The sequence below is a fragment of the Solanum stenotomum genome, chromosome 2 (assembly GCF_019186545.1).
Source record: "Solanum stenotomum isolate F172 chromosome 2, ASM1918654v1, whole genome shotgun sequence".
Lineage (NCBI taxonomy): Eukaryota > Viridiplantae > Streptophyta > Magnoliopsida > Solanales > Solanaceae > Solanum > Solanum stenotomum.
In genome coordinates this window covers 13,810,009-13,825,312 of record NC_064283.1, presented here as the reverse complement: position 1 = coordinate 13,825,312, position 15,304 = coordinate 13,810,009, and the positions used below count along the sequence as shown (strand labels likewise).

Genomic DNA, 15,304 nt, shown 5'->3' with positions numbered 1-15,304 from the left:
ATTTTCTCATTTTAATGATTTTATTTCCTAGTGATTTGACCAATATATCAATAACTTATTTTAAACCATAAATTTCAAAATACTTTTTCTCTTTTTCAAATTTTGTATTCAGTTACAACACATCACATAAATCAAAACAGCTAGATATTATATTATGTATTGCTTCAACAAAAAGAAGCTTGTCCTATGATGAAAGCAAAGAGTTACATAATTTTTTTATAATTTAGACAAATATATAGAAGCTGCCCTATGCAGAAACAAAGGGTTGCTCTAATTATTAACTTCAAGTATATGATTGAACCGCACGTACACTACCGACTGTCATTATCTCTAAATGCTTGTTTAACAATTCCCTTTTGTTGTCTACAAAAGTGTTTGCTTAATACTTCATTTTGGGATTTAATTTCTTCAATAATTGTTACCCTTTTTCTTATATGGAATTATGTATGTCTTCATAGCTATACTTTTTTTATATATAATTTTAAATGCACACGTCTCATGTTTCCATGATTAATATTGATGAATCTACACTAATGCTTAGTTGATCATGAGCTCATATAATTTGCACCTAGGAATTCATTATCTATTAGATATGCATTGAGAAAAAATAACCTTATATATACAGTGTGATGTGATTTTTTGGTGACAGAAATTCAGATGAACCCTTCTGGTCCTCTATCTCGCCCTCCGAACCTCACACCTATTGTATTTGTTTTGTATTAGACTTAAAAGGTGCAATGGTGTTTTGAAAACATAAATTAATGAATTCCGTCATGAAACCATCACAATTTTGTAACGTATTTATCCATCACAAATTTGTATTTTTCTTGCAGTATAAGATATTCGTATTATATTCCATCACTACAACAAAAAATTTTAAGTGGTAATAAATATGCACATTAATAAAGAGTGTTAAAATATTTATCGACATTAGTTAATTTTCATTAGATCCAATATCGCTATAAACTTTAATGATATTTACAAAGAGTACTACTCATTACCACTAAAAATATATCTTTGGCTACATATATTAAGCTATCACTATTAATTAGTTGTCGATAAAGATCATGGCTAATTTTGATTTACTCATTAGTGTATTTTAAAAATTCACAAGAAACATTGAAGCAACCATATGCATGTCATACTCATTTAACAGAGTTGGACCAAACAAATTAAAATGCTGAATATTCATTTGATTTAGTATTATTATTTTATTATTATCTTATAAGTGGGCAGTGGCTATACTGATTGTTTTATTTTACTTTAGATAGGCTGACAACAAAGATTTGTTCCCTCATTGTCCCCTAATATTATAAAACATTATTTTAGGACCACAATAACAAAACAACATTCCATAACTTCCTCTTTAAACTATACTATATATCTTTATGTGCTCTTTTTTTCTACTTTATATTAAAAAATATTATTATATAGTAACAACAACATTAGCTGCAGAAACATTGTTGAATTCTTAAATTAAATGTTGTCTGCCATTGACTTAACTTTACTCTAACAAACAAGTTGGCAAACTTCTCACATTCCTCAACATGTCTCTTATCACAAACCATCAAAAACCCAATGTAAACCTCAACTCTTTACAAATCTTGAATCAACAATCTTTGTCTCTCTACATACACAAACCAAAAAAAACAATCTTGATATTTTGATTATGTTAGGTTCTTGGAAGCATTGTCTGGTTTTTATTCTATTTTTTAGCATTGTTGTTTCAGAAGGATCAAGATTGCCTAAGGCTTCTACTACTTGGGAACAAATGTTGCCTAAGAAATTGCCTTCCCCTTCTTCAGCACCATCTAAAGGCACAAACTCTGTCACTACTTCTTCTACAACGACGAAAATAAATCGAAAACTGTCTTCTGATGATGGGAGAGTGTAAGAATTGGAGTAGCATTAGATCAAATTGAACATGTATACATATGAAAATTCATAAAAAGTTGCTCGTTTTGACGGAGAAGTTCATGTCAATTTGTGTAACTTTTAGAGAGATATAATTGTTTCTGCTTGAAGATCATCGAAAGCTAAAGAGTTTATGAATGCCTTTATAAAGAATTTGAGGCTAACTCAGATATGGAGAGTTTGGCCTGTGATGATGTTGAAGCATATTGTCTATAGATTATATGATGAACATAACAAATTACAGAGTAAATTAGTTTTGCAGATATCATGTAATAAAACATTTTTGTCTTGTTCATTAATGAAATTCAAAGATAAATTATCATTGATTTGGCACAACATAACTTTAATATCCTTCACTGATTGTTCTTTTAACTTTAATTTGATGAATTTATATGTACACCATGAATTCAATATTGATGTTACTATTAATATATTGGAATGTGTATATATTAAAAGAAAGAAGTCAATTAAGACATGTTGTATTGGCTAAATTATTTGCAGCACTTCGATTCAAGTTTCCGTTGTAGGATTGAGTGAGGTGACTAGTCCTCTGTTAAATATTTGTGAGGATCCTTTTATTTTTGGGCAACATTCAAAGCATACTACTATAGGTGCTAATTACTCAACACATCGATAGTTTTAATAATTATATATTTTGTCCGAATCACTTTTAGATGTACTGTATTTGCCTCTAGATACAATGTATTTGCCTCTAGATACACCATATCTAGCGAATGTATCTCGCTAACCTCTCTCCTTACCCGTTCCTCTACTTCTCCCTATTTGTGTTTCACAATTTCATGTATTTGTGTATAGAGTATTAAATGCGGGCTAATTTCAAATATATACAATAAAGTAATTGGTTTACAACAAATATATAACCATGTTTTAATTACAAAAAACATAGCCAAAAGTCATAGGAAGTATACTCTTACTATACAATATAGTTTGTTAGAAATCATAAAAAGTATACATTGACTATACAATATAACTTACTTATACATGAGTTATACACTGACTAAACATTACAATACACTCAAAAAGTTGAATACAACATAACTATACATGAAATATACGTTGATTATACATGAAATATACACGGACAAAATCAATTTCGCTCAACTCTAAATCACCTCTAAATAGTCCCAAAATTTAGACATCAAATCCTCTTAATATTTTGTATCTTTTGATATATAATTTGCTCAAAACGATTCATATCAATATATTGTTTTTTTTTTTATTTATTTAAAAAATAGCCGAAGAAGAAAAAGAATGAGGAAGCAAAACAACAAGAAGAAAAAGAATGAAGACGAAGAAGCAGCAACAACCATTAATAGCAAAGTTGACAGGACAGAGACATTCAGTCGCGGAGCCACCTTATAGTCTGGGGTTCATTCGAATCCTTTTCGGCGGAAAATTATATTATTTATAGATGTTTAAAATAATTATTTAGATATATATATATAGAAGATGTCGAACTCCCTTCGGCTACTTCATGTATCTATTTCTTTAGATTTTGAACCCCGTTATTGAAAATTCTAAAAAATAATGTTTAAACCAAAATAACGGCTAGTGTGATGTTTAAACCAAAATAGCGGGGAAAAAGATGTTCCTTTTAGCAAGGGATTTGGTCTCTCTAGCTAAATTCATTGGAGAATAATGTCTCATCCTTGCTAAAGATTAGCAAGGCTTTTTGAACGTAGACACAATTTACAGAGGCTACTAGAAGAGAAGAAAGAAGAATTTCATTTATGAGCTCAAAGGGCTAATTTGTACAATGATAGGAACGTGTATTTATAGTTGTTTATGTAACTACCTATTGGGAGAATTAGTTATAACAACTTTTAAGAGAAAAGACTATACTACCCTTAATCATCCTAACCACCTTTTAACTACTTAACAACCAACTACTCTGATGAAGTCCCATTACTCCCTTTCAAGCTAGGAGGGGCAAAAATGTTCAACACTCCTAGCTTGGATAACAAATACTCATGTTGACTTCTAGACAACCCCTTTGTCAAATATATGCTAGTTGTTCTTGTGTTGGTATATAATTCACTTTGATTGAACCTTGTTGTATCATTTCCCTTATAAAGTGACAATTTATTTCAGCCAATTCAGTCTATCCTCTCATGATAGACTGAATTTGCAGCTATTTGTATTGTTGCTTTACTGTCACTGTATACTTGTATTGGCAGCTGCACTTCAACTTCTACTTCCTTTAACATCCCAAGTAACCATACTAACTCTGACACAGTAGATGCAAGGCTTCTGTACTCAGCTTCAACTGAACTTTTGGAGACTGTGGCTTGCTTCTTTGTTTTCCATGACACTAAAGAGTTGCCTATCTTGATCATGTAGCCTGTAACAAACCTCCTAGTAAGTGGACAAGAGGCCCAGTCTGCATCACAACATGCAGTAACTAATTCATTTGAAGAACTAGTCAATAGCAGACCCTGTACAGGTTGTTTCTTGAGATATCTCACCACTCTTAAAGTTGCATCCATCTATGACTTCTTTGGCTGCTGTAGGAACTGACTTAGAGTCTGAGTGCTAAATGATATATCTGGCCTTGTCATGTTAAGGTACAACAGTTTCCCAATTAGCTTTTGATATGATGTTGGATCCATCAGCCGATCTTCAGAATTCTTCTTGTCCTTTATTTGCTCATTATATTGTTTTGATGTTAGCTTGACAATAACATCAATGAGAGTTCCTGCAAGCTTTGCTGCTGACATTCCTACTTCAGCTATAAGCTCCAAGATATACTTTCTTTGATTCATAAGTATGCCTTGTTTTGTCCTAGTGAACTCAATGCCTAGAAAATACTTTAGTTCACCTAGATCATTCATTTTGAAACACTTTTGTAAAGCTTGCTTTGTCTCTTCAATCAATTTAAGACTGCTTCGAGTAACCAACATATCATCTACATACACAAGTACAATGACTATACTAGCTTCTGAATCTTGAATAAACAAAGAATAGTCATACTAACTTTGTCTGAATTTGAGAGCAATATGAGCTTCAGTCAGCTTGTGAGTCCATTGTCTTGGTGCTTGTTTAAGACCATATAGTGACTTTGTCAGTATACAAACCTTCTCCCCTTGACTGACAAAACCTTGAGGGAGCTGCATATAAATTTCATCCTCTAAATCACCTTGAAGAAAAGCATTAAAGACATCCATATGATGAATATGTCATTTTATGAATGCTGCAAGAGAGACTATAGATCTCATTATTACCATCTTAACCACAGGTGAGAAATTCTCCTTGTAATCTATGCCTTCTTGTTGACTGTAGCCTTTAGCCACCAACCTTGCCTTATATCTCTCTATTTCACCAGTAGCCTTATACTTAATCTTATATACCCATCTGCAACCTATAAGTTTCTTTCCTTGTGGAAGATCAGTAACCACCCATGTATTGTTGCTTTCTAATGCCTAAATTTCCAATTGCATAACATCTATCCACCTTTGATCTGTCACAACTTCAGAATATGTACTAGGTTCCTTCAGTGAGGAAGAAGCAGCAGTATAACACTGATAAGAGGATGAGAGATGGTTATAGCTCACATAATTTCCCATAGGATACTTCACTGCCTTTTGTGTAACAAAATTTGTCATCCAAGCAGGAGACTGCTTAGTTCTAGTGGACCTTCTGATATCAGTTGATACAACAACCAGTTGACCCTCTTGACTAGAATCCATAAGAGTGTCAATACCAGAAGAAGAACTACCTGAGCTTGTTTTTGCTAAAGGATCACATACTGCAGTCATGTTATCATCTGAAATCTCAGGCATATGTTGGACATGTTCTTGATCTCCAAGTTGTTCAAGCTTCTGATTCGCAAGGCCAGGTTCAGGACCTTCATGCTCAAGATTATAAGATACATAAGTTGGCTGAGACAACTCTTGAAAATTTACATCTGAACCTCCTTGTAATATATCTGTGAATAACTGGTGTCTTCCAGAGTGTTTCTCATGTGCAAAAGGAAACATGTCCTCCCTAAACATAGCATCTCTACTTACAAAAAATACTTTGGTGGTAAGATCCAGAAGAATGTACCCTTTTTGTGTTGCTGAATACCCCCTATGAATAGCTGACCTGGCTCTAGGCATTAGTTTACCATGTTCAGTAAGAATTTTGGCAAAGCATAAACAACCAATAGTCTTAAAATGGGACAATAATGGTTTGCTACCATATAATCTCTTATAGGGAGTTTGAAAATCAAGTACACTGCTAGGGAGTTTGTTGATAATGTAGGTTGCTGCTAATACACAATGCCTCCAGTACTTGATAGGAATTTTTGCTTGAAATTTGAGTGCTCTTGTAACTTCAAGTAGATGTCTGTGTTTTCTTTCAGCCACCCCATTCTGCTGGGGTGTATATGGACAAGATCTCTGATGTATAATACCTAACTTTTGAAACATGTTTTCACAAGTAAAGTTTACAAACTCAGTGCCATTCTTAGACCTTATTATCCTAACAGTCTTGGCAAATTGATTATGAACATATTGCACAAACATTTGTAAGGAGGCACAAACATCATATTTATGTTTAAGAAGAAACAACCAAGTCATTCTTGAGAAGTCATCCACTATAGTAAGAAAATACTTGTTTCCATCAAAAGTAGTTGTATTATATGGACCCCAAAGGTCTACATGAATCAACTCAAAACAGTCACAACTCTTGATACTGCTAGTAGGAAAACTAAATCTAGTTTGTTTGGCATAAGGACAAACTAAACATTAGACACCTTACACTGACTTTCTTTATTCATAGAAAACATTCTAGCAAGTACACCAGAAGAGACATGTTCTAGCCTTTGATGCCACAACTCCATATCCGTAGAAACTTGAGACACATTTAAAGCTATATCCCTTTGATTACTGACATGCTTTTGAGTATACAAACAACCTGTTTCTTCACCAATTTGCTTTACCTTTCCACTGTAAAGCTCCTGGAAAACACAGCAGTTAGGAAAGAAAGTAACTGAGCAGTCTAACTCCTTTGTTAATTTGCTGACAGACATCAAATTGTACTGGAAGTCAGGTAGATACAACACATTGGAAATAATACCATTATCTCCTAATGCACATGAGCCTACATGTGTCACTTGAGTAATGTCTGTTGTGCCGTAATTTTCCTATCTTTAAAAAAATCACTTTTTTGAAATATTTTAAGTATAAAACAATTTGAGAAAAATACTTAGAAAAGAGTCGCCACTTAATTTTTTTAAAGAAATTAAGAAAACTTATAATTTTCAAAGATTTAAACAGAAAAAAAATCATTTGAAAATACCAAAGAGGGTTCGGGGTTCAATTTACACTTCTAGAAGGGTTTAAGCATTCAAAGTGTCCGCTAACATGCGGTTGACCTGCGACTTGACTAAAATATATTTGACTATTTTTAAGAAGATAATGTTTTAACATAAAAAAAAAAAAAAAAAAAAGAGCTTACAATATTTGATTAACTTTGAGAAAATAACTAAATAAATGACACATTTTATTTCATTTTTATTTTTTAGAGAAAGGAATCCAAAATGAAATATTTTACTCGAAATAGAAGTGATTAGAATATTAATAAAAGTAGATTAATTAGAATTTATTTAATTCATTTTAAAGTAATAATTTAAACCAATTTAATAAATTAAAGCATGAAAATTATTTTTTAAATTAGTTGACTAACCTTTTTTTGAGAAAATGACTTAAATAAATATTTTTATTATTATTATTAATCAATTGAAAAGGTTTTGACTAACATTTTTTAAAGTTTATTTTTAAAAATAAATACTTTAACTTAGAACAATTTTGAAATGAGTAAAAAAAAAAGTGATTTAAATGAAGAAGACCCTTAAAGAACATATCTTTTAAAAAAAAATTATTTAGGAAAATGATTTAACATAAAATAACTTTGATAAAATAGTTAAATAAAGAATAATTTTTAAATTTTTAGAAAATAGGATCTTAATTGAAACAACTTGGTCAATTAGAAGTTTAACAAAATTAGATTAATTAAAATTTATTTACGTCATTTTTTAGAAATAATAATTCGAACCAATTGGTAGATAAACCAAGAAATTATTTTAATCTAATTAAAGATAAGTGAAAGTTTTGACTAAAAATAATTGAATAAGTATAAGAGCTGATAAGAATGAATTATTTTTAAAGAAACTAACATAGAGAATATGGTTCATCTTTTGGGGAATTTAATTAAATTAAGTCGCAATTTTAAAAAAATAAAAATAAATAATCACACAATTAAATAAGTTAGGTAAAGGAGAAATTGAATTTGGACTCTTCTTGGGCCTGCTGCAATTGGGTTTGGGCTTTGACCCTACTTTTGCCCCTTGAAATCTTGTATATACACCAAATGTATACAGCTGTATACGGATCGCGTCATGGCCCATTTTCCTGTATATTGAACCGTACACCAATCGTATACGATCCACTTCAGCCTGTATTTTCGTTTTTGAACCTGTATATGGTATTTTAGTACGTATGCTAGTGTATACAGTATGTATATCAATGTATACATGATGTATCTCAGCCCACTTTCAGCTTTCCGGAACCTGTTAATCCAATTTCAGGCCTTATTTGATGCTTTCAACCTGTACACCTGCTCTCGACGGCCTGGACGACTCAAATGACAAAGAAAAGAGCCTTTATGGCTCGACTCGAAAATGCAAAGAAAAGAAGTCCACCATGGACTCGGGAGGTGTTCATACAACAAGCAAAAAAGAGACAACATCAGCATTCGAAATAGCGAAACAAGTACAAAAGAAATAACCGAACATGTCAACACACCAAGAAAAGAGCAAATGGGCAGAAAGTATAAGTCATGAGGGATTACAGCTTGCGCGAGATAAAATTTACTACATAAAAATCCAAATCAATCCAAATATACATCACCAAAGGCATGCTTGACAAGGATAACAATTCAATACATGCTAATGGAAATGCTTGAATCGCATAAAAAATGAATTAAGAGTGGACATACAATGACTCTAATACATACTCAAAACAACTACTTATATAGCCAAAATAATTATAGAGAAAGAGAGAGCAAGCCTATGAACTCGCTACATGCTAGACCGAGAAGGGAGCAACCTAAGACATACTCTTAAAATGCGACGAAAACTCACTGATTTGGATAAGAGTTAATGAATTAAAGCCTTTATCACAATCTAGCCTAACCAAACACATACTAGTCAAAATAAACATTCTGACTCTAGCTTATTCATAGTTAGGCAAAAAATAAAATAAAAAATATAATAATAATCAAACTATAACAATTAAATCTTCAGCAAATGGGCTACTGCTACACCACCAAAAATAGCTAAACAACATACAAATCATGCTAAGAAATATACTTTCCAAAGAGACCAACAAAATGACAAATCTTAAGGCAGCACAACAATTCCAAATTAATATACAACAGAATAGCATATGCTTCAGCCTTGCGAACAAAATCACTCGATGCCTACATATATATTTGAATGCTAAGACCGACAACAAACGAGCAACCACCTCTAATACGTACCCAACTCTCGATTAACCATGAGAATTCAAACACATTCAAGCGATCTCAAAATCAACGAAAAGCCAGCCGATATGAAAAACATCACAATTTATTCGAAAAGAAAGGAGGAAAAGTAAGAACAATGATATTACCTTTCCCGGAGCAGCGATACTAGGACGACAAGAAGAGCGATTCCACCACTCTATTTGAATACTAAAGGCAAGCTAAGAAAATTCGAGCGGCGATCTTCTCGGAATTTGGAATCAGAGAGCTAAATATAAAATTCGTAAGTATAAAGCAATTATGGCCAAAGAATCGAACTCAAAACTTTCCTCTCCCCAAACAGTGATCAAAAGAGATGAATATATAGCTGGAAAATAGGGGGAAATCGGGTGAATCTTCCAATTTTAAATTCGGACTCCTCTGCCCCTTTTCAAGATAACAGTGGAATGGATTTGAAAATCCCTTAGAAAGGGGGAAAAGAGACGTGAGGGTGATGAGTCTGCAGCGTAGTTGAGCGAAATTTCCAAGTTTACAGCGCAATTTGCTCGCTGGATTTCAGTATTCGCGTGAAGAAGAAGTACGCGATGTACAGGGGTGGGGTGGTCTGGTTTTGGCGTCTGCTGTGCGTATTGGGTTGTATGTATGAATGTTTGCTAATGTATGTTGTATTGTTGGGTGGATTTTTGGTATAGAATTGGGTTGTTGTGGGTGATGGGTATTGTAATGTGGGTTGGGTTTGCTGGAAAATTGTATTGGGCTGCTACAAAGTGGCCCAAATTTTGGTCTTAAAATGGGTTTGAATAAAAGGTTAGATTTTGGCTAAAATAATAATAGGAACTAATTAACAATTTAGCCAAGCGGATTAAAAAGGTAGCCAAATGAATTAATTTTAGAAGATTCGGCTAGAATTCAAATAGGACAAATTAACATAATTAATTTATGAGCTTTTTAATCTTAACGAGATAAAATAATTAACTTAATTATAAACTAATCGATTTTCAATAAACTAATTAATTCAAAATTAGAGTTATAATTCAAACTAAAACTAAATTAATAAAATATTTATTTTAACGAAGCAAAAATCTTTTGATATGATTATCAAACATTTATAAAATATACTAATTACTTATATAATTATATGAAATATATTTATTATTCAAATACTATAGAAATCGATTGAAATTATTTACACTAACCTTGAAACTATTTGAATTTGACATAGCTAATTTTTTTAAATCGTTTGAATATTAAGAAGCTCAAAAATCAATTATTATCGGGGAGGATCAAAATTGGGTGTCAACACTGTCTCCATTATGTAAGTACAAAATCTTAGGAACCTCTAATTTCAAAACAGTGCCTTTGATAAATATATCTAAATCAGATACCATATGGTTGGTAGCACCAGTATCTACAATCCACACTCTGTTAATACCAGGAACATGTAATGATTTACCTGCAGTGTGAGCAGGCATTACAATCCAATGAGGTAATGTCTGTCTTGTGCTGAAAATCTTTGAGAATGTAATTATATTGATCCTTTGTGAAAGGGCAACCCTTCAACAGCTGTTTCACCTATAGTTCAGCTTGACTTATCAACTTAGAAGAATTGGAAGGACCTGGTACACCATGATCACTCTGAGAGCTATCAGTTTTTCTCCCTCATCCTGGTACATGCACATTAGTATTCATACCATAGGAGAAGTGAACCTGATCAGGATTGACATCTGATGCAGTACCTTGTAGCTTCTTTTTGACTTGAAGTCAGGTGGATACCCTACAATCTTGTAGCAATACTCCTTGCTATAACCTTTACACTTACAAAAGTCACAAATCAAAACTGAGTTCCTCTTGAATCTCTGATTTACACTTGAGGTAGATGCAGATTTAGAATACATAGCCACAGAGTCAGCACTAACTGTGTTCATTCCCATGTTGTTGTTGTGAGACATCATTGCCTTTTGGCTTTCATCTCCCACTATCATAGCATAAGCATGATTAATAGTAGGTAGAGGATTTAGCATCAGAATCTGACTTCTGGCATGTTGATAGGACTCATTTAACCCCATCAAAAACTGATACAACTTCTGCCTATTCATGTGAGCTAAAATTCTTTTGATTTATCACAGTTGCAACAAGGTGCAGACACTAAAAGTTCAGACTCATCCCACAAAGTTTTAAGTCTTGTATAATACTCAGAAACTGAATTAGTACCTTGTTGCAATGTTACAATGTCTTTGTGAAGACTATATGTTCTAAAGCCATCTACTCTATCAAATCTCTCTTTCAAGTCATTCCAAACTTGCAAAGCACTCGAAGCAAAAGCAACACCACTAAGAATACTCTTAGATACTGAGTTCATTAACCAAGACAATACAATGACATTTACCCTCTTCCATTGCCCCCACAGTTCTTCACCATAAACTTCCTTCCTACAGGATCCATCCACCAATCCTATCTTATTTCTTCCCAATAGAGCTAGTGTAATAGATCGCCTCCACAATGTGTAATTCTCAATGCCAAGTAATTGAAAAGAGATAAGGCTAACACCACTCACATCAGTAGGACTAAGAAACAGAGGATGGTTGTAGTCAATACCTTGAGATGATGAGACTGTATTAGAAGGCAAAGTGAAGGAACCAGCAATTTCTCCATTGTTGATACCTCGATCTAGTTCTTCAGCTACTCGATCTGGAGACATAGTAATCAAACTTGTTGCGGAATAAGAATCAAACTCAGTTAATAACAACTGTGAACTCCAATCTGCAAATCAACTGAGAATTTGATGAATCTATGAATCGACAAAAATAACTCTCTGATTCTTCAACCTAAATTGCCTATCACAGTTCGTCACTGTGTATGGCTCTGATACCATGAACGTAGACACAATTTACAGAGGCTACTAGAAGAGAAGAAAGAAGAATTTCAATGATAGGAACATGTATTTATAGTTGTTTCTGTAACTAACTATTGGGAGAATTAGTTATAACAACTTTTAAGAGAAAAGACTATATTATCCTTAATCATCCTAACCACCTTTTAACTACTTAATAACCAACTACTCTGATGAAGTCTCATTACTTTTGCACCTCGTTAAATTTGAACTAGTGAGTAATATAAGTCTCATTTAGAGAGGATTAGTTCATCACATATTCATAATTTTCTAGCTAGTTTCATCAGCCTTTTTTTCTTTATGAATCGGAGCGATAAAGAGTTGAATCTAAGTGGATCATGACACCGGTCATCTAAAAGAATATACAATAATAATTCTGTTTCAGCTTTATGTCGAATAAGTTTTCTGTGTTGTATAAAATGCATCAAATGTAATTCAATTGCCGCTAAAAGAAAAACTATGTCAATAAATGTCTCTTTGTTGTAGTGTGTCATGTTCTTTATTTGTTACTCCTTCCTCGTTTGACACTTATTTATCAATCTGTTAAATTAAATGATTATTCTATATCTCATAATGAATTTCTTTTATAATTACACAAAATTTATATTTAAGATCATAAATTTCAAAAGCCTTATAGATATACAAATGTAATGACAAATTTAAAGACTATTTTTTTTAATTTCTTAAATTAAATTTTGTTATCTAGTCAAACTATGTCAAACAAAATAGAAACGAAATTGTAGTAGCACCCTGTGCGCACTAGATAACAACCCCCATGGTGCGTAATAACCTACAAACCACACAGAGGAGTCCTATGCGACAGACTCGACTCAGAAGGTATTGACTATTGAGGGGGGATCGATCCCGTATCATCCATGTGGAATTGTGGATGACTACCCTCCAAACCAACTGAGCCATCTCGAATGACGTATGTATTGTTAATATCGAAATTTCAGATTTTTTGTAACTAATTATTTAAAAAAAGGGAAGGGAAACAGGAAATGGCCAAATACGTGCTTTTCATAAAAATCAAAACCCGTTGTTTCTAGCAAATGTCAAAATGATGATGTAGTTGACAATTGATATTTGGTAAGAAATTTTAAAATCTTGTTGTCAATTCCAAGATTAAGCAGCCCAAGCTGTCAATAGGTGAACGTGCAATATTTTAAGAAATCCAACAATAAAAAAAATATTAAAAGCAATAGTGTACTACATAAGTCACATTCATTTTTCTTTATATAAAAAAAATATAACTAGGTCAAAACAAGTATACCAATTTCGAAAAATCAAATAATTCCAACAAACACAATAAATCTTTCCTTTTGTATCCTGTCGAAATGATAGTTCCCAAAGGAATGTACAATACTTGTAAACTCGAAAAAAAGATCGAAGAAAAAATAAGGGTAAATATGAAAAAAAAATACACGTTATGAACTTGTCGTTCCAAACAAGACAAGTCTTAGCAATATGGTAGAAAGTGCCATACTTTCACCATTAAATTATGGGTTCAATTCCTCTTGAGACCCATAGAAGTAAAGCAAAAAACAGAAAAATGTATCAAAAACATGTACATCTCTAGAGAAAAATAAAACAATCCAAGGCAATGAGAGGATTATTAATATCCTCCATGAGAAATGAGTCCAAATCTTGATCATTTGACTTCACTTCTTCTCCAATTTCCATTTCATCAATCTTTGGAGAAATTGGAAAAACATTTCTCATTTTTCCATCATTTTTTGGAGTGAAATGATTCTCTCTTCTTAGAGATGATGATCTTGATATAACACTTCCATTGTTCCCTTTTGAAGCTATTGATTTTCTAAATGAATTCTCCTTCATGTCACCATTCGAATTTGAAGGAAATCTTCGACTTGGAGATGGCGATTTTAGGGTTGTTCTAGTACTAGGAAAATGATGATAGGTAGAGGTAATACTTGAAGTATGATTATTACCAATGTTACTTCCCTTGATCATGAGTTGTTGATCATGTTCTTTTCTAAAACTCTTTTGTCTAACCATAATTGGCGAATTGGCACGTGGCCTTTTCTTAGGGGTCGTTGTTGAATTGCACTCTCTTCGAGGACTTGGTGGTTTGGACAAAGTGGTTGATGATGATGATGGTGATCGGGAGTATTTCTTGCCACTTGTAGACATGGTTGATGTATTTTGATAACTAACTTTGTTTTTCTTGATGTCAAGTATATGGTCATGTTCTTGTGCACAAGACAACAAGAAATCATTCGAGAAAGAACGATCCTTGAAATAAGAGGATGAAGAGGAGGAAGATGACGATGACAAAGATGAAGATAACGTAACATTGGTTGCAGTAGAGGAAAACGATGAAAGAGATACTGAACAAGAAGAAGAAGAAGGAGAAGAAGATACGAGTTTTCGAGGTGGTTGGATAGTTGAAGAAGGAACATGGATTTTTGGAGATACGGGAGCTTGTGATATCACAAGTTTATCTTTAACACATTCATGATGTTGATCATCATCTTCTTGAGGATTTTTTTGGGGATTGCATTTGCTAATGCAAGAACCCATAGTGAGGGAAGAACGGGGGGGGGGGGGGGGGGGNGGGGGGGGGGGTTGAGAAAATTAAGAAGAGTTAGATAGGAAAATGTTTGAATGGTAAACGTTGAGAAGTCATTTATAAGAATTAAAAACTATATATTATATGGATATTGAAAGAATAGTTCAATATTGGGAAGGAGGGAAAAAAGTGTAAAGTGGAATAAGCTTTTTGCTTTATTCACTAAATATTTGAATTATGTAGCCCGGTATAACATATGGATCCGTTATATAACGGTTATATGTAGCAACACAATGATGGTTTATTTCACTTTCTTTTTCTACCTTTTGTAACGTGCAAGTGAAAACCTTAGCCAAGTGTTCCTTTTACCTTTTTCTCTTTGCATATCAGTAGTATTAGTATTAGTCTCGTAGTTTTTTTCCTTCGATTTTTATTACTGTTGT

General features: G+C 32.8%; 1 protein-coding gene across 1 annotated transcript; it reads right to left on the bottom strand.

The window, feature by feature from the left end:
- Positions 1 to 13,736: 13,736 nt before the first annotated feature.
- LOC125855461 (uncharacterized serine-rich protein C215.13) lies at positions 13,737 to 14,880 on the bottom strand. Its single transcript, XM_049535184.1, has one exon. It carries the CDS (start codon positions 14,870 to 14,872, stop codon positions 13,904 to 13,906), a length of 969 nt encoding a protein of 322 aa, XP_049391141.1. The 5' UTR covers positions 14,873 to 14,880; the 3' UTR covers positions 13,737 to 13,903.
- Positions 14,881 to 15,304: the final 424 nt, after the last annotated feature.

Coding starts and splice junctions, on each gene's coding strand:
- LOC125855461 (XM_049535184.1), bottom strand. CDS start 14,872: ATGGGTTCTTGCATTAGCAAATGCAATCCCCAAAAAAATCCTCAAGAA.